The 21,785-nt window shown below is 33.9% G+C and overlaps 1 protein-coding gene across 2 annotated transcripts in view; it reads right to left on the reverse strand.

Moving 5' to 3' along the window:
- LOC121324416 (B-cell lymphoma/leukemia 11B-like) overlaps positions 1 to 18,334 on the reverse strand; it is a 43,621-nt gene extending 25,287 nt beyond the window's left edge. For both annotated transcript variants that reach the window (XM_041266261.1, XM_041266260.1), the window contains exons 1-2: positions 17,457 to 18,334; positions 7,564 to 7,938 (exon numbers count right to left, since the gene is read on the reverse strand). In XM_041266261.1, coding sequence (XP_041122195.1) covers positions 7,564 to 7,938; positions 17,457 to 17,514 — 433 coding nt within the window. In that variant the 5' untranslated portion in view covers positions 17,515 to 18,334. The remainder of the gene's footprint in view (positions 1 to 7,563; positions 7,939 to 17,456) is intronic.
- Between the last annotated feature and the right edge of the window lie 3,451 nt (positions 18,335 to 21,785).

Raw genomic sequence — 21,785 nt, forward strand, 5'->3', positions numbered from 1 at the left:
GCACAACACCAATGCCAAGACATCAATTCTCGCAAGTCGCACAAAATTACCATGCATGAATGCAAAAAAGCCTGATCAGGAGTAATTAACACGGCTTCATATGCAAATTTTATTAATGCAGAACTACAAAGTCATTATGCAAATGAAACTTTCGTCAAGCCTCCTGACAAACATTCAGAGCTTGATCCAGAGAATAGGTTTTCTATTTCTTTCTAAAGCGGAATGAATGTATAACACGTATGCAAAGTTATTTTAAACTTGAGAAATGAATTTTATCTTTGTATGAAACTTAAAATCTTAGTAAGGTGATGATGGCTGGGCATCAGTAATTAAAAAGCTGGCTCTTGGTAATGACTGTTTGGCTTCAGAGCGAGGTAATGAACCTGCAATACAGTGGAAGGGAGAATATATGAATATTCATGAGGTGCACTGCCTTTGATGATTAAAGAAAATTTTAATATTTAAATGAGCGCTTGCAAAGTGATTAGCAAAAAAAAAAAAAAAAAAAAAAAAAAAAAAAAAAAACGAGGTAAAAATATGAAAAGGATTTGAAGATGCTAAATAGCTAGATAGATGCAGCGTTCCTTTTTATGGCCTATTAATGAGTCTAACAGCATTTTCTGCATCTGGACCTCTACCAGACAACCGGGACTTTGAAATCATTTCAAACAGAGCATAAGGTAGTAGTTTTCTGGTTTCTAAATTGGTGGATAAATGTATTTCTTCATACAAAATATATCAACAGGAAACAAACTAAAAACTTGAAGCATCTACACATACATGGCAACCAAAATACCAACACTTGTCTTAAGATAGTGGTATATACTCATAAATAAATAGATAAATAAATACAAGTTATATTAGCCGTCGTGTATATTGGAGTTTTTTTTTTGGCACATTATATATAAAATAACAAATATATAGCATATATATTATATATATATATATATATTATATCCTAATATATATATATATATAACATAATGACAAATAAATCACAGCCACATGCAAGCCATACCAGTCTTTCCCTGTGCGAAGAAATCCATACATAAAGGAAACCCCCATTCAACACAAAAACGTCATTCAGGTTTACAGTCCAAATATGAAGCTGGCATGGGAACTGAAAGCTGGCATGGGAGACAGTTTCCTGACAAAACAAATCTTTCTGGGCAGGCACTCAAAAACAGGTAGGAAGAGGGTCCTTAGAAACAGGAAGTAGAATTGGCCAGGCAGTTTTTTCTGTTTGGAGCCAAGTGTACATTTTGCAGTTAAACAAAATGTCCTGAAGCCAATTTATTTTTCTATATTTACCTTCAACACAAATTAGCATAATATGAACATTACGTAGTACTTGGACAGATATGTATGCCGAATTGCTTGCTAAATTTGAGACCCTACATGCAGTAATCAGGGAATTAACCAAGTGTATATTTGGATGGTCTTTGATGTAGTGTGTTTACATGAATCTACCACATGTCCAATTCCTCTTCAGCAGTATTTTTGTACTCGATTTCAAACACATTTTCAGTGAACACAGTTCTTACAGAACAATAAAACAACAACATTGTGTAACCGAGGGCAATGTTGCAATATATGAAAAGTGAAAAATGATTCACATGCACAGGCATTGACATGTACTACAATACAAATCAGCAGCTCTAAGGGTGTATTCCATATGACTCACACTTTTTAAAACTGTCACCGATCCTGTATCAATCTCAGTTACACTCAAGTCTTTCTTCAAAGATGTATGCTGTTACCATTATTTTAAGTAATTTACATTATTACTTTTGTGTTTGTATTATTTTGAAAGTGTTTATTTCAACAGGGCATCATTTCAAAATGGAAAGTCCTAGAATATAACAATTGTTATCGACTATTGGTAGTTGAGTAAATTGGGGGCTGTCAAAATGAACATCGGTCATAATCGTGCACAGCGCCCCCTACATGGTTGACACTGGCACCACAAACCCTCTTAATGTCTGTGTACAATTGTTATTTGGACTGTAAAGAGTATAAAAACAGGAAATTGTTGGTGGTACGTGATCCAGAACCGAAATGGAAGGGGAGGGAGGTTATATGTGTTTTAGATTTAGTTCAATAAAAACATAATGAGAATAAACTCTTTTGCTCTAAACTGTCTAGCCAAAATGCAACAAGCACACGATCTTCCTAACATTATAACCAGTAATTTATTTTGTACAGAATAATTGTTAATTGTGAAGCCCATACACAAATCAGAACGAGTTGTTTATTTTGTACAGAATAATTGTTAATTATGAAGCCCAAACACATTTTATAGTGGGTATCCATCACAACCAGTTCAAGGTAGATGATAATAACTTTATCATTGCATCTTCATCAGGATCTTTTTATAAAGTTCAAGGGCTCTGAGATTAAGAACCAAGCAAAAAATGGTAATTTACACACTAAAACATGCAATTCACTGTGAAGTTTAATGAGGGTGACATTATGGCAAACTATTGTCTATTTCTGCTTTTTTTTTTTTTTTTAATGATGCTTTTATATATGCCCACATTTAACCATTGTTTTTATGTTTTAAATGTTAATGGAATTCAAGCATTTACAATGTTGCTTATTGAAAAAGCATATACCAAAAAAAAAAATTATTTTTTCTTTACATAAGGAATACATTATTTTTCCTGTTACACTACATTAGCTTTAAAACACAATGGTTGCCTTAACTTTCCATTTGTGTATGTTTTAGGTTACTGGTGACTTAATAATATGGTAGCAGAGATAAAACACGTAACAGAATGAAAGGTACAAAGGAGTTCACAAGTTTAATGTAACATGTGTGCTTTTCCTGTAAATTTAAATTGTAACCATTTTATAACCATGGTTACATAAAGGGTAGAATGACCTGCATCATTCTGAAAGCTGTGGTCAAAACAAAGTGCCGCATCTCCTCCAGAACTTCAACTGGTAAAGAGTAAGACTTTTTAAATGAAAGCTCAGCAGGCTGAAGTTAAAATAAAATCCAGCGCTGATTAACATAGGATTTACAGAATTTAGAAATAGGACTTACAGAATCTTGTAAAACAAATATAATATTTGATATGGTAAAAATTAACTAATTAAGTAAAGATTTAGTTCAAAGTGAACATGACTTTCCAACTTTCAAATGTGCAACATGTTTAATGTACAAATGTACTTGTTTTTTTTTTTATCTAAATTGACTAAAAGAGAAACCAAATAAATGTAACATATATAGTATAGTATATATAGTATATATAGTAACATATATAGAACATTTCCTTTGCTGGAAATGTATGGGGCTGTTCTATTTAGATGTAGTCGTAGTAGTTAGTACTGGCCGGTAACACAGGAGCTGCAATGAGGGAGAAGTGAATAAACGAACCAATTTCATAACAAAGAGCTGCCTATTCTTCTCTCTGCTCTAAGCCACCAAGGGTCACGATGGCTCTCGTCTTAGGAAAAGATATGCTGGAACTGTGCCAGGTCTAGCCAGCGCTGTAAACAAAATCCAGCTTCAGATACTTCCCTTTCAATCTTTATGTGACAACAAAAGTCCGCCCCCAGACACCTTTTGAGAGCAAATGAAACCTTACAGGTTCCTTTCTGTTAACCAATTCACTACCAACTATAGGTTGTTAACTTATACACATGCTATTGTGAACAAATAAGAATGGGTGTCTGTTTCTGTATTCAATCTGAACTGGCTAACACAAGTTACAGATACACTGGAAAGGGAATGAATTGCACCACAATGTATCCATATTATAAACTATTTCCATCAAATTAATTATACACCAAAGAATGATATATTGATGATAGATAACTGGAATTAAATGTAACTCTGTGTTTCACATGACTGGACTAATGTTAGTCACTCCCCAACTCCAGCACATTATCATGCTGTCACTTTTGCTCTTAAATAATTGAACCCTCAATTCACCCCTGTGAAATGTTCATTGTTATGAGGTTGTAGAAACATGGTTCTTTGTAAGGAACCTTGGCTTGGAAGGGTATATCTCGGTCTTTTATTACCCAACAACAGAAACACTGCCTCATTAAAACAGTTTGCTCTACCAATACACCACTGCAAGAGTTGAAAGTCCCTTTATTGATGTGTTTTCATGATATCTCCAGCATTTCCCGCTAAGCCTCTTTTTCGCCCAGACACCAAATCCCCATTACCACACCCACCTCTTTGAAAGTAACACAGCTGGGGCCACTAACAGCTTTCTTTAAAAGAGGGGACTACGACCTTCAGTGCAAACCCCCACCCATCTGGAAAAAAACAAGTGTCCAGAAAGTTTAAAATCACTGTAGAATCAGATCCTAAATATGAACTTTTCCTTTGATTGTATACATTTCCATTATGCTATTGTAAATTTGGAGTACAGAGTATAAAACACATTCTAAACAGCTAGCTGCTGTACCAGTTTTCATGGAACACTATTCAGAAGGGTCCTGTAACCAGTTCCTCCATATCTGTAGGATAGGTTTATAGGTGTCAATCACCTGCAGGTGGTGAACCTACAAGCAGTGATTGACCTGTCCGATCAAGAAAAATGGGTCAATGAAGTTATCAAGTTTGAAACCTGTCACGACAGCTGACATATATCTGGGCAGTTTAAACTTCAGTTTATAAAAAAATAGCTTTAAACCCTTCAAGTGAACACAAAGCAATGCCCACAGGTTGTTAATGTAATTTCAAAGCATTTTCTATATAGGGCTGGTGAATAATTTTGATATGACATATTGGCAGATTATTCCTTTTTTTAAAAAATCAATGAAGTGTATCCATACATTTAGAATATGGATGTTTGCCGATCTTTATAATGGAGCCTGAGTTTTTAAGATACATGTTGAGAGCAAATGGAGTTGTTAAAGGTTTAACATAAAAAAATATTTTAGCCTGCTGTGAGGCAATTATGAATATGTATCGTACAATGAATGTTTAGTTCAGTGCATACACATTTTGACATTCAGCTAGATCATCATTCTCTGTATAGATTAAATCTTTTGGTTTTATGTTCTGCCATCATTATCTCTGGCAGTACACTACTTTAGTAACAGAACAGATTTGCTTAGGTATAAAATTAACTTTTGATAGCCATAATCTGATTTACAAAGATATTCTTTAGATTTTTTCAAATTTCACAGTTTGATAATCCAGAGCAAAATTTCCTTTTTTTAATATCTCATGGTATTTAGAGGTTAAATACATTAAGACTATAAAAACTGGACATTAACACTGAATCGCCACTCGTATATGACTGTATTGCCTATATGAATGCCCTGGAATATCATATTTATTATGACGCTGTTACACAAGTTCTGCTTGTTAAAAATGAATGCTCAACTCAAGATCCACAGAATTGGTAACACTCTGCAGTAGTGTGACACTAGTAGGGCTGCAGTGATGCAACTTCTAGGTGGTTCAATTTGGTCTAAGCTGCCTCGCACGATTTTCATATTGATTAAGCATAAAGTATTGCTTTCCTGGACCAAAAATGTATCTCTGTTAGTATAAACATACTGGTGAATAAGGATATAGCTTGTTAACATAACTTGAACCAAGAGCTGTGCAAAACTTTGGGCCAGTTAATTAAAATTTTGAAAAATATCTAAGATTTGACAATCAAAAAAAAAAAAAAACATTAAAAAATTGAACTTTCCAGTGCTATTATTGTTCCAATTTTTGTGGCATAAAAATGTCATTCTGCCCCATTCTGACTGTTCTGAAATAAACACATCATAATCTCAAGCTTATTTTGCAACTTTGCGTGTGGGTCGTTATGTTTAACAGTCTCTATTCCCAGAGAAATAAGCTTAGAATGCAGATATATTAAAAGTCTGAGTTCTACATCTTATTTTTCAAAACTTCCATGCCTAAGAAAATGTTATATATAAACAAACTGCTACTCAAACTGAAGACCTGTGTGCATTTCAAAAGACTCCACAAATATTTTATTTTAATCTTTCTGAGTTACAGCTGTGAACCTAAATTCACAGCATGCTGACTTTGTCTCTGCAGCCTAAAAATATAAATGATCATGAAAGATCATTTATAGTGACATAAATGACCACAGCTCTCTGGATATTAAAATTGTGCCCATATTTTCTGATTTTAAAACACATGCAAAATAAATAATCATTTTTTTCATAGTTCATAACACACTCAGTAACAATCAAATTTTGTACAGTATCACTTGAAGCTGATAAAACACACCTTCATGATGTGAAGTCTCTTACCAAGAATCAAAACAAATAATGCTAGAACACAGCTATTAGGGTGTGGTTAATTAAAACGGATGTTTATAACACATATTTTTCATTTAAACATGCTTCTTTATATGTTGTTGCGGGCAACAATTTGCTTCACTAAAAGTATCTTGAAAGTGTACACTATTCTTGTATCATAATATGACACACAACACAGAAATAGTGTTAAAATAATATGCTAAATCTACAGTAATAAAACACATTCCAGAATTCAAAATACGCTACTTTTGAGTCTACTTCTGTGGGTTTATATAACAATCATGAAACTCCAAACCCATAATTACCTTAAAATTTCATTTTGCAGCTTAGTAAAAAAAATACACATGTGGCACTAATATAAACAGGACATTTGGATACCATTAAAGTTAAAGAAAGATCATCAGATATTCAATATATTTATTGCACTGCATAACAGAAACTAGACAGTCTTCCAAATGTTGAATGTGTATGCTCTACTCATTCAGATTCAGTATCTATTCATTTCATAGGGACTGAGTGTAGTTAATAGGACCTTTTTAAAGGGTACATACTATTAAGGATATCAGACAAACACGTAGCCACAGATGACCCCTTTAATCTTGGATTTTGAAGACTGAATGTGCCCTTAAGAAAATCAACTGGTCCATTAGCAGTCCCTTCACATTTTCACGTAAGTTTTGCGCAGTGCCAAATTGTATTTTATAAGAACCATTTTTAAGATCCGTGCAGGTTCTTTATCAAGGTTTTGACTATACTGCTTTTCATAATAACTATTAAAAGTTTTCCCAGCTGCAGGCCTATTATAAATGCCTTTACACTCCTCAATATGAAAACTGGCTTTTTAATCCCCCCTTTTTTTAAGTATTAGGATTTAAATGAGCTTTTCACCTTTTAAGCACACGGCTCAGGCTGGATTTCTCCTAGAAAGTATGGTGAGTTTTCCTAGTCGTGTTTACCTACAATGTTTTTTTTTTTTAAATTCCAGTACTAAACTCCATTAGGGGGTTTATTCAAATTACAATGACGTCCATCATTCCATCAGGTGGAAAATATCATGAAAACAAATCCTTACAGGCTGTCAAGGAAATCCAATGTATGCTAAGTATAAAGTCACAAACGTTCAGGTTCCATTTTGAAATGTCTACAGCAGTACAAAATGTACTGCTAGGGCAGAACAGCCATGTGATCATTTGTGCCATGGATGCTTTGCCAACTGATGATCAGTTACTCTACTTGTGTTTCTCGGTATTTCTTTTTTTTCGCCCATGTTTTAAGTACTCCTGCCAAGAGGAGCAAAGGAAGACATACCTGCTGTGATGTTTTCTTGCTTGGGGCAAATTCCTTTTGTGGGAGTCAGCAGTCTTTCGTCCTCCTCCTCAGGTGTGACCTGGATGCCGATTTCTACTGGTTCCACCACTTTCCTGAGCTCAGTGCGTTGGGGTGAGGGGCTGCCCCTGTCCAAGCTCTTCTCATAACAGCCTGGCCCACTTATGAGGCCATTACACTGCTTTTTTTTGTGCTCAATAAAAACCAAGATGTGCCCCAGAGGGAAATTCATCTGGCACTGTCCGCAGGTCAGGAGGTCATGGTCTCCCACCCCACCACCGGTACCAACGGGACTTGGGTCCATTGCGGTATGAGCTTCAGCATCGTTGATCCTTGCTTCCACATGGTCAGCTTCAGCTTCAGGGTGGAAAAAAGGATACAAGTTTAGAGTCAAGTAAAATGCCATTGGTTTGAATACTGTGTGTAACTGTGAGGTGGTTTATCATGTCACACAGATTGTGATCCTTAACAACACAGCTGAATCACAAAATCCAGACTAATTTTGAGCTGGCATGCATGTGTAGCACCTGATTTCTATAGGTGACTTTTTTGTCAGAATTATTATTTTTTTTATTTAGCTTTTAGTGGACACTAAAAATAGTTTCAGACACTTATAAAAAAAATAAAATAAAAAAAAAATCAGTTGTTTTGTTTTGTTTTCAAAGATGTAGCTCTGTCTTTGAAACTGTCTTCACATGCTAACATTACCTCTTACTAGATACAGATCAGGAAGCCATCACGCCGGCACAGTGAACACTGTCTTGTCTAACACACTTCAAAGATGCCTTTATTTTTTATATCTTACAAGCCCAGGGACCCTTTACAGAGTTTTCACTGGCATTTTGTTTTTACATGTAACAGAAGTAAGGTTAAATAGACAGTTTGGTAAGTCAGTTTCCCAGTTCTCTCCAAGGATGCCAACAATGCCGTAAAAAGCATATCTATGTGGTTATGTTTGTTCCAACATGCACTGCAAAGAACTGGCATTGTAAAAACCTTGCATGTTCCTCGTACTATATAATTATAACTAACCCAAATCACCTACTCAGACTGTATAATGGATAACTTTACAATACTGTCACCTAGGTAACATTAAGGCTCATCATTTTCTTGAGCCTTCAACAAATATTTAAAAAAATATATTTCAGCTCAAAGGATTTTTAGTGTTTTTTTAATCTATATCTTGAAGTAATCAATAAAGGAAGGATGCTGTACATGTAGAGTTGTTGCACCTTGATGCCCAGAAATGAAAATCAACATGAGCCTCTTTGGCCCCAAGCCCCCAAACTCATTGGCCATGAAGGCTTTCAATTTTAATTTTAATGGTGCACCAGTGTTTATCCCATTATGTTGTTCTCAACATGTAATTTAGCACTTTGTTAAACAGGTTCCTCAGAAAAGTTTAGTGAATTTTAGGTAATTTCCTGTGCTGAATTTCAGTGGGTTAACTGCAGTGAATTGGTTATGGTGGAACCTAATGACAAAATATTCATTTAAAGTCTGTTTTTTATGAATAAATAACAGACTGATGTTTGTGAACCTGTTCTAGAATGTTTTCAGGTAATCCAAGTGAAATACAATACTAGTACTCAATGCCTAACAATGAAGAAAATCATTTTTGTTTACAATCAGCATTGGTCTCACCCCAGGAGCAGACCTTTATGTAAAAGAGATGCAGAAATGAGTGAATAATCAACAATAATTATGTAGATCTGATGACTCTGTAAAATATATTAATGTCTGGTTATATAGTTCATTGTGTTTCAGACTTTTTCAGCATTATTAATATATGCATTTTATTGAATTTTAGTTAGAATACACAGTAACTACACTGCCATACTACAAAGATACAAAAAGCAGGTGAATAAACCATGGCATTTTCCTGTTTGTAATTTCTAACACAGAAATACATAGGTTGTGTAGCTATGGGGATAATATACTATGCTGACATTTCCCTAGCAAAACATAAAACTCTAAAATGGTCAGCTTACAGTTGTAGCATCAGTGTAAAGCCAGAAATGAAAAGCATAAAGAAACTATTGCGAACACAAGGAGCTTTTCATTGTTATTTGTTTTATTCTTAGCTGGCTATCAAACTAACGTAGGATAATTACTATACATGTAGAATTTAAAAAAAAAAACTCAAAATAATAAAAAGATTATAATCTATAATATCAAAGCCTTTTTTTGTAAATGCAACCTTACGAACACTGCCAAACTGGCCTCACATTCAAATGGTACATATAAACATACTCTTCAAGATGTAAGATACCGGGCACATGCTTGGGCAACAACTCTTGCAGCCAAACCAGTGCAATGCAACTACCGTTTAAACAGGACTAACTAACCCATGGTTCTCTGAAGCACAGCCACAGATTTATTTTAATTTTAATGGGATTTACAGTACTGTCCAGAATTATATTGCAAAATATTTAAAGTCATGTGAACTGAGCCAAAGGAATCCACTCTGTTGCTGAAAACAAGTGCAATATCTAATCGGAAGCTATCAGCTCAACGTTTATCATTTACTTTTTTTTTTTTTTTTAATCCTCAAAAGTCCCCTATCAATTTAACAGATCCTCTCTTTGCTCCATAGTGACTAACTGCTGGGAAGGGTGTAGCTGCAATAGCTGCAAGCTACCCAGTAACCAATGCATGCCAATGCCCTCTCATGATTGGCAGCCAGACCCACAGTTTGCAGCAAAGGCTCTTCATTTATTTCCCAGTTCCCCACTGTCACCTGAGGGCAAATACAATCCCGTCACTGATGAAAGTACCCCCTGCCCTGTAAAATCAGGATCTGGAAACTCACTGCATCTCTGAGCTGAATTTGGAATCCAGTCTGACAGACTCTGTTTCAACAACCTTCTGACTCTGGTGGTCAACAAACAAACGAAGTGCTGTAATGAGGCACCATGCTGGCCCATACAGGAATGCAGTATATTCTATTCAGAGATGGCAATCAATACTGATTACAATAACCTGCACATACACAAACACTTGAGCCTTTCGTTGAAAGTCTTCTTTTATTTTTTTTACTTTATTACATAAATAGGCACAAAAAAATATTCGCGCAAACAATGGAATTTCACTGAGATAGTCAACTCCAAAAGATAATAATCTGCAAGATGTCACACAACAACCTTATTATACTGCTTATAAGTCAAATGTACCTGGATTCCTTAAATGGTGTATTAAATTATAACATGCAATATATATTATATATATTGGAGATCTGCGTATATATATATATATATATATATCTATATATAGATATATATCTATATATATATATATAATAGTACTATAATACGGTATATATAATAGTACACTAGTATCAGAGTAATCCTTACGGCGTAAACAGGCATCCTACAATTAAAATTTAATTCTTACAGGTGGTCTAGGTTTTATATGTTTGGACGAATTAGAGTCAGATATTTTGTTTATTCCCGCGAAATATTGCATATACAATAACGCAAAGTGTGTATAAATTATGTATGTCATTTTTATAAGAATGATACGCAATTCAGTCAAATACATATCTTGAAAACTAGGCAGTTACAAGATTTATAATGTCCTTTTCATTAACCTTTTATCTGTATTACTGCAGAATACACTTTGTTTTTGTTTTATTAAAATGTAGCAATATCAACTATAAAAAATTGTGTTGTACTAGAACGATTTTAGATTTTTTTTTTATTATTATGTTTTTACAATAAAATACCAGAGAAACATTATATTTTATGAATAAAAATAAATTGTTGTAAGGTTTTGAGGCAAATGTTCAGCAACGACAAAAGGTGGCAATTTTCCCTTTTAAATTTGAATACCAGCAAACAAAAGTGTAACACAAAATGCTACAATAACCCCCATCCTGAGTAGGACATTCTGTAAATTGGGTACAATATGTTACTGTACGATATCACACTGCTGAACACATTTTCTCTTCATGTCCGATACTCTGGATATTTTTCAATAACAAACAAATGTGTATCTGACTTTTAGTTCTACAGTAATCAAGCAAGCTATGTGAAATTAATACGAAATCAATAACTAAGTCAAACAGCATAAAAACTTGTACCCATGAGATTCTAGAAATACTGTAGTTCCTGAGGTGTGGTTACAAGTTGGTCAACACAACTTTGGACATATCAAGTAAACTATTTAACTAAAACATAGTTATCTTACAATTACAAGATTCCAATGCTGTATTCATTAACTGTTTAAAAATGTTCACATTACATAAAAAAGAAAGCATATTTGCAATCAAAATGTGACATAGTGCACAGTATCAGTATTAGGGCTTACAATACTGTCATTGTCACAGATTGTAGTGCACCTGTGTGATAATGATCAAATGTTTAATTAGTAATAATATTGATGATTCAAATACAATATGCCAATATTGTGTATTGAGTAGTTACTATATAATAACTGCAACAACTCTAATGTTTATTTATCATGTGATCTAAGACATGCATGAGAGATCAAAATAAACTACTGTACCCAACCCCCATGAAAACAAAGATTCAGGAAATATGTTTATGCTCCTCCTTCCACTTACAACCTTACACACAGACTAAGAGCTCCCCCTAGCAGGTCTGACATAGCAATAACAACCAAGGTGAAGTGTGGAAAGGAAGTTACAACAAAGAAGCTGATTTAGAAAGACAAACTTCATAGAGAAGAAAGACACTGACACAAACAAAAATGACATCAAGCTTACTAAACATATGAGAAGTATAGAACATCCATTAATCAATAATGTAGGGTATAAATGAAGCAATAATGAAGATACAGACACCCCCCCCCCCCCCCATTGACTTCCTAGGTCAAAAGAGCAGGGATGACTTGTTGCAGTAACCTATTGCTAAACTGAAAAATAAAACTAATTGTATGCTTCTGTTAATCCATTTGTTTGCATAAGATGTCTCTTCCTTTTCTAGAGAAAGCTTTTGTTTAATACATTAATCCTCTGTCAAGTGATTGTACCAATCAAACGGATACAGAACGACATTAACCTTTGAACAGTAACAGTAATTACTGTGTTACTTTCTATTTCAAACCAAAATATTTTAATTATGCAGCTAATTTAAAATTAAAAAGCTAATATAAAGGTTCTGTAGGTAAGGGCTTACATATGAACACCATGAATGGAGAGTCTTTATTTTAAGTATTCAAACTTGCCTGTTGAATTTACATTACTGTTATATTTGATACAAATAAAAATATAATTTACACCACCATTAGAATGATGTACATACAGCACAGTAGTCTGCATTTAAGGAAATATATCTGGTCAGCCAAAATGTACACATATACATTATCAGAAGTTTTGTTCTACATTACAAAACCTGTACCAATCAAACAACTTCTATCAATAATATCACACTATATGCCAAGAGCAAAATAGTAATAAACAAATAAATACATAAATAAATAAATAAATAAATAAATAAATAAAAAACAGTTTTTCATTTGCCACTTTCGAATTAGTAAAATAGTCGTCCTATGTTTAGTAACAATATTTGTACATTTGTCACGGAATTTACGCAGACAGGAGATTAAACTCATGCACAACACAGATTATTTTTATGTGATTTTTATGCAGTGTAATAAAGCACTTGTCAGAATAAACTCTGCAACTGAAGAGTAAAATGATTACTTTGCAAAAACTATGCTAATTCAAGTCCTCTGGAAGACTAGATGTTAACAAAAACAGAATACCATAGAAGGCATATTGACGATCAAGCAAACACTTACATTGCATCTGAAAAGGCAATGGTGATTTTTTTTTTTAATTAATTGGGGAGGAAGGTTTTTTATATATATATATATGATATATATATATATATCTATATATATATATATATATAGATATATATTATATATATATTGTATTGATTTATAAATATTAATAAAGAATTCTAGCTGGGCATTACGGAATCCTGAAATGGATTGATGGATATATAATATTTTGTAGCTTTTTTTGATGCAATTTTATTGAACAACACTTAACATTGACAAATATTGTTTGCTTTTTTATAATAATCTGTGTAGCATAGTCTTTTTTTTTATTAATTTGTGTTATTTATTCACTAAATGATCAATTAGAATGATATTAAAAAAAAAACATGCAGGTAATATATACAGAACAGTACTTAAGTTCTTATGATAAACTGATCCATTTGCAAAAATAAGTTGCAGGCTGCTGTATGATTGGTGCGTTTAAGCAAAATTAATCTTAAGGATAGTTTTAAACAATCAAGTGTTCGAACAGATGAAGAACAAACTACATAGCTGTGGTTATTTAAGCTAACTCAGTTTTCAAAAGAGAAAACTACCTGTGGACTTTATATAAGACTTTATAACATTTCAAAGTGCGTTTGAACTACAGGCAGTGAAACAGACAAAAAAAAAATACTTAATTTCTGGCTACGCCTAGACTGATGTTTTAATGAAATATGACAGCACATTTTTTCATGACAGAATCTCAGCTTATATTTTAAGTCCTTTGCCTAGAAATTTCTCTCCAGTCTAGTACAATCGATTCAGGATTTATTAAACTAGTACAATCTATTCAAGATTTACTCTTCTTTTTCTCTATGCCGCCAAAATGTTTCCTGAGATGACTATACTGGGTTACCATGTCACTTCCTATTTGACATATAAACCTACAGACTATTTCTTCTTCTTCATGAGTCTAGATTTTTCTTTTTTTCCTTCACAAATGTCTATTTACAGCTTAAAATACCTGCGATGATGAATTTATGATGTGGATTTGGCCACCTTTTCTGTCTGGCCCTTAGCTGTGGGCTATCAGCTCATGCCTAGTTCCAAAACACACACACACACACACACACACACACACACACACACACACAGAGTTCATAACACTGCATGCCTGTTCAATATTTAGAAAAAGGTGGTGTAATTCTCAACATCATCATCATCATCATCATCATCATCATCATCAAACTAGTATTCCTGTACAGGTAATTACACGCTACTCCCAACCAAAAATGTTTATAACTAGATTTTCTACATAGAGATGTAGTGGTTATTGAATAGTGTATTTAGCAAAGGGTTTTGTATGAAAAAACAACCTGACCAGTTGTACAGTGATAATATATTTTATAAACACGCCTCTCTTGGTTACATTGTGATGTGCTGTAAACCTTTTAAGCAAATCAATGATTCGTTTACTGTAACAATAGGAATTAAGTAATTGGCCAATGAGATACCTTATAGGCGCAACTATAAAGTGCCTTACAAAAGTTGGATGAATGTTAAATGCCCCGTTTGATTAAACACTAATAACACTAATATGCATGTTTTGGAAAATTAAGAGCTTTCTAGTAATTGCATTTAGTATATTTAAACATAAACTCAGTTTGTAATAAACAGATACAAAACAAAACACAGTGCTAACAAAATAAATCAGATTTGAATAATTGCATCCTGAATTATCTAAATAAGCCCACATTACTTTTTTTTTTTTTTTTTTTTTTTTTTTTCAAACAAACTTGTTGGATATGGCTTTATAGATAAAATATTAAAACTAAATGATTTGCTTCTGTTTCAACACAAACGTATGGAATACTAGTACGCTACACAAATATGATCAATATAACAATGTAAATCAATGCATGCAACCAAACAACTGGCGCTGTGTTCCTTTTAGATATAAAAATATTCAATAAGGGAAGCTCAAGTCGAGATTTGTGTGTGTGTGTGTGCATACACACACACACACACACACACACACACACACACACTTTCTAACAAAAGAGCTATTTGTCTCCTGAGTTTGATTACACGTTTGAGTGACATTCTTAACGACATCCATTCTTTAACATGTTGATAAATGGATTGGTGGGTCACATTTACAATTAGCTTTCAACGTTCAACTCAAGTACCGGGGAAATACAGGTTTTTTCTTAAAATGACTGCATTTCCTGCACATTCCTATTTGCTACCTTTGACTTTCATTGTGCAACCCTGGCTGCACCCCTTATACATTACCCTACATGCACTATCATAAACCATTTGCGAGATAATTCTACAAATGATGGTTATGCGTTATCACATTTCTATAACTACACACCTTTAGACGTTGCATTATAATTAAAATACACGATATGTGTTCAAATTATAGTTAATTATATTGTACCCAGTACCTAGTAGTACCCCAAAAAGAACTGGCCCCTTTGACGTATTAAATGTATCTCCTTGATAATTGTTGTTGCTGAGGAACTGTATTTAGACTGTAGAGTATAGTAGTGCACAAATATTACAATGATATACGAGTGAACACATTTCCTTTCCTGAGTATAAATGACAAAAACATATTTAAATGACAGCACCAGTAACATCCCATAAACATGTGAAAATAATACTAATAATACATGTATAATAAATAATAAATACAATAATGTAATATGGAGCGAGAGAGGGAGAGAGAGAGAGAGAGAGAGAGAGAGAGAGAGAGAGAGAGAGAGAGAGAGAATGGCCTTTTCCCATGCAATTTATTTTTATGATAAAAATAAATAAATAAATAAATGTGACGGCAGATATGCTCACGTTTTCAAAACAAAACTCCAGCTGAATAGTAAAATAACAGCACAAAAGAGATACTATATACGGTCAATAAAAAATACGAAACTGCTGCTTGTGTTGTTGGTGAAAGGGTTTCGCAACAGTAGACTTGTCATGGAAGGGGAAATCTCTATAATATTTATTCATGTATTTATTTATGTATTTATGTATGTATTTATTTAAATGATCTTGCAAAATAAAACATAAATATTCGGATTTCAAACCTCTCTCATAGGTCTCTGTCCAGTTCGACACGTCTCAGACTTGCAAGTTTCTGTTTGTTTGTTTTTTATCGTTACCAGTTGTCAAGAGCCAACACTTTGGTGGAAGACAGCTTGTTTTAACAAAACAGTTAATATTTTCAGAAATATTGGTGGATATATAACCTTTTACAAAAATAATTGTATCAGACATTATAAAGCAGACAGTTTGCACAGTCTAGCAACATACCCTGGAGGCTTGTGGGGTGAATTTTTTATCACTGAATAAAGTTCCTTCTTTGTTTATATAATAATACAATTTTATTTCGCTTGTTATCTTTGTTGTAAGATAATTTGAATTGTTATTACAAATAGTTATATTGTGGTCATAGTGTAACACAATACACTTCCCTTTATTTTCATCTTACCTACGAAATGGCCTAACAACACTCATGCACGACTATACCGATCATGTTTAGTTTTCATTTATCAAAATGTTTTACGCGCACTCTTTTAAATATTTATTATTATTATTATTATTATTATTATTATTATTATTATTATTATTATTATTATTATGTGTTCATTTAGTTATTTATGTATTTTACTTATTTTTAAACAAATGGATGTTACATCATGTTTTAATGTATTTGGCTGAAGTTTATATTATAGTTCAGATATATTTTGAGAAAAAAATCTTCTGTGTCTACTTCATCAAAACATCAAACTAAATGGCATGTTAATCGCTTTCTGTTATGCATGCCACGTCTTTTTAAAGACTGTAAGGTTCTTCATCACTCACTTACTAAATCTCAACCACTGCAGCTTAGGCCACCGTATATCAGTAGGGTCTAACAACATTATTTCTGGACAGTGTCAACACAGACCACAGAACAGTCCCATCACCTGGTACAATACAATGTTACTTAGCCTTAGCATTGACAACCAAGCCGTCGTGTAACTCACAGGCAACTTAAAAAAAAAAAAAAAAAAAACACCCTTGAAGTATGTAAAAGCTAAATGCATAAAACTGTACTTTGCTCGGTGTGTTCGAATTAAAATTGCAATTCTACTTACATGTAATTATTTCTCGTTGTGACAAGTGCTGTGGATTTCCCTGCTTGCGACGGGACATTGCCCTGGCATTTACATTGGCATCGCCCGGAGACTCGTACTCTGAAGGATCGGATGGTTTTCCCCCCGTTTCTTCTTTTTTTTTTTTTCCTTCAGTAACTTTTCCTGCGACTTCCCCAACACTGGCACTGCTCCACTATTTGGACTACAACCCAGAGCAATCAGATTGTGTAGAGGTCCCTGGATCAAAGCTGAAAACTGTCTTTGTGTCAGGCAGTGACTTATAAGTACAGTAGTCTTTCCTTGTTGAACAGAACTGGAAATTGTGAAGAAAACTGTCTTTTTCCTCCAAAAAAAAACGTTCAATGTCACACCACCTGGCAAAAGGCTTTACCAGTAAATCTAGCCAGGTACAAAAGCGCAAAAATATACCTTTTCGCAATTGCCTGTGACTGACAGTAGACTACCGCACTCTTATACCTTTTTCAAAAAAAAAAAAGAAAAAAAAGGAAAAAAAAAAGGCAATGCCTGGAGCTTGAGAGCTGGGGTACGCAGGGTACCTTTCTTCACCCAAATTGTGGACTTGGTGTTTTGGCAGGCAAAATGCACTTTTGTTTCTGCACACAAAATCCAGTGTCCATTCGCAGTTGCGTGTGCCATGCGATGGACACCTTCTTTTCTCTTAGTACTGCTGGCTCTACTAGTGCGTGGAATGCCAATGACTTTTAGCCTGTGTAACTCTTTGCACTTGCTCCCCTTGTCTGACACTGGGAGAACTCTGACTGCCACCTCCTTCCAAATAAAACAAGACCTGCTGGGTATTTTTTTTTTTTTTTTTTTTTTTTTTTTTTTTTCACTGTGAAGATGGCGGAGTCCTGCGTCTCTGGAAGCTCTCTGTCTCTGTGGCTGGGGCTGCCTCTGTACAATGGGATAAAATTCAAGTTCAAGTGCGGACGTGACGTTAAGTCTACAGTGAGAAAGAAAATCTGTAGTCTGCGAGACTGCAAGAGCACTGGGGGCGACTAGCGGTGGCTTTTCACATTGGATCACTTGAGTTGCAAAAAAAATAAATAAATAAATAAAACCCAATGGACATCGTGCGCCCGTGTGCCAGGATCACTATGAGAACACGAGAACGTGTCTATGTACAACGATTGATGTTGTAATAAACGTGATATTAAATAGATGCATCAAATCCTTAAGTAAAACGGTTTTTAAAATTCAGTCAATGTTATTTGTTGCAAATTAAAAACACATGGCCGTTCTCAACTAAGATGACTACAGCAGTGTGGAATTCCAACCATTCAGCATTTGGTAATGGGCTACTCAACCAGAGACAAGCATACATTCACATATTTTGCTGGCCTTCGTTTATATTGACCATTTACTGTATGTTGAATGTTTTGTATTCTCCTAAAGCATAGGGTACATGGTAATAAAAGATGAGCTTAAAAAAGAAAAAGTCAGGGTTTCGGTTTTAGTTTTCTTCCATACTTACGTAGTATGTCTATTTTATAGAAATACTCACATTAAGGGAGATCATTTGCTTGTAGTTGCAACATAGCCATGTTTATGTTAACAGTGGGTAAAATGGACATGTTTCAAACATGTGTTACAGGAGAGCAGAGACTGAGAAGAGAAGGGTACGTACTGTAACAGAATGTCAGAAGGCTTGAGAGAGATTGTAAAGACAGGGGCATCATGCGCCATTCAGTTAAGCAGGTACTGTACACTGCCGAGATAACTAACCAAAATTCACAATCAGTAGTAAAGAGCTATTGTACGTGTGTTATGAATGCGGACAGTTAATATTTTACAATAGGTCGGTGCAGTAGCCTTTATTTAATCTGGAATTGTATGTATTCAGAACTAAATATGCGTTAATTGTAATAGTATAAAAATGTAGCCATTATGTCAGCATGTTAGTATGATTTTGGGGGAAAAAGATTACATTTACTAACAGATTTTATCATTGTACGTGCAAAGACATCACTTTAGACCTTACACAGAAGTATGCTTTGTATATGTATTGGAGTCTTATAATTTGTCATCCTATTCTGATTGAAAGGATACAGCATCTATACAGCATTTTAGCACAGACCCATCTCCCTGCAGCTTGAAACACTTCAGTTGTTGGTGGTCATCAACATTTTTGTTTCCAAAGAGCTGTGCTTGTGTTTTAAAACTACAGTGGTCAACATCCTACTTAGAAATAGCTAGAAGGTCAAAAAGTTTGGACCTCCTTTTATATATAACAGATACTAACTTTTATGGGGACTAGATCATTTCATCAGACATTGTATCTCATTTGTTAAAAAAAAGTTGCACTGTAATTATATATAATGGGGTTTTGCAATTGCTATTGACTTTATACTTACAGAGCATTTATCTTAAAATAATTCTTGCTTATCAGGTTCTGCTTAATTAGGTCAGAATAAGAAGACATATTTTCTAGAAATGTAGCTAATCTGTAAAAATCAGTCAGGAAGCTTATGTCATGCGGCAGGAGTTTGTTGAAATTAAACAGCAGTTATAAAACAATGTATTCAGATTGAAGTTAAAAAAATCTTTGGAACTATTATTATCATATCAATGCAAAACTATCACACAAACATAAAAATAAGATTAATAAAATACAGTTAAATTAAATTACAATAATCTGTGTGTCATCTTGTGTTTTAACATTTTCTGTTATAAATCTAAAACAGACCCCTGGATTGTATAAGCTGACTCCACAAGCACACAGCAAGCACATTCACTTGAAATACCTATCTATGATATATTTAATATCTAAACAATACATCACAACCCTTGTATGCAATAATAATTCCAAATAGCTGTTATGTAATGTCTATATACAATACACTGCCAAAATTATATTTATATACACAAAAAATAGATACAATAGCCTACTGTATGATGTATGCATTTGAAGTGATACCTGCAGTCATTACTGCAACTGTAACTACAGCTATTGTAAATACGTTGTAAAACAGCCCCTTGCAGAAGTCTTTGTTGTTAAACGAAGTCCATGGTATTTAGAGACTAAAGCAATGGTACTGGCTCTTCCAGTCCAGTCCAAACGAAACCCATTCCAGTCCATTCCAAACCAGGACCTTGTTCTAATTAGTTTACATTATTCTATTCAATAATAAAGACCTGCAAATAGTATCATCTGAAGAAAAGGGTCTCATTTGTAGTCAGCCCCCAATGCGAATTCATTTGTGCATGCTAGTTTATGTTTTGCGCCATCTTTGAATCTTGTCTGGTAAACACAGTCTCATTTCAATGGTTTTGCATTGAAATTTAAAGATGTCATGCAATTTGCAATGGGACTCAGTTGTGCTGGAGACAGCATTTGGCACCTAAAATGCCAACTATAGTCTCCATTGAAAAGTAAATAGAGACACTACTGTATTCTGCTCTGCTACAGTAGTAAATGCACTTATTATCAGTACAATGTTCTCTGATCTTACAAAGCAAAGAATGTAAAACAAATTGCATATCCAATTAATACGGTTATACAACTTATTGTACATTATTGCTTTATTATTAAAATTGTGCTGGCTAGGAGACACTATTTGGCAGGGACAGTATTTAGCACCTAAGGTGCCAAATACTGCCAGGAGACCTTATTTGGTAAAGCACCTGTACTGGTATCCAAATACTTGCACACATATTTTGAAATGTTTCCCAATGAATTAATTTCTGTGTTTCTATTCTGCTGTAACATAATTTAACAATCTGATGTGCTGCCGTAAAGTCATTTCATTACTGGTTGTATGACTGGATTTACTTTACTTGTCTATTCATCTGAATGATGTAAGAACCTAGCAATTTCCTGAAGTGGTAAGGTAGCCCTACTATTTGCGTGTAGTATACAACAAAGCATGATTTTACAATATGAAGACCTGTGTCACATTTAATTAGGAAACATCCATATTTTAAAAAACCCAGTCCACAAGTAGATCCTTTGTTTAAAGTAGAAAGCAACTGAGAAAATATTTGTGCTTTCTTGAACATAATCATTTAGTTCAAAGTACCTATGTAACACCTTATGTTACATCACTGTGAAACTGTCTGTTAAATGCTAACAAATACCTGTATTTAATTTAATTGGATTTGCAATTAAGTTAAGACTCATTAACTCCCTCCAGTTAACGCTCAATTATTTTACTAGCATTTTTGTACATGTAACTTCAATTATTACAATAGTGATAATGGCCATCACATACTTAAACACCAGTAATTACTAATTGTAATAGTTTTTTGGGGGAATAGTTATTGTCTTGCATTAGACGCTTACATACTTGTATATGTATTACTATTTAA

The sequence above is a fragment of the Polyodon spathula genome, chromosome 12, assembly GCF_017654505.1.
Source record: "Polyodon spathula isolate WHYD16114869_AA chromosome 12, ASM1765450v1, whole genome shotgun sequence".
In the NCBI taxonomy this organism is placed as follows: domain Eukaryota; kingdom Metazoa; phylum Chordata; class Actinopteri; order Acipenseriformes; family Polyodontidae; genus Polyodon; species Polyodon spathula.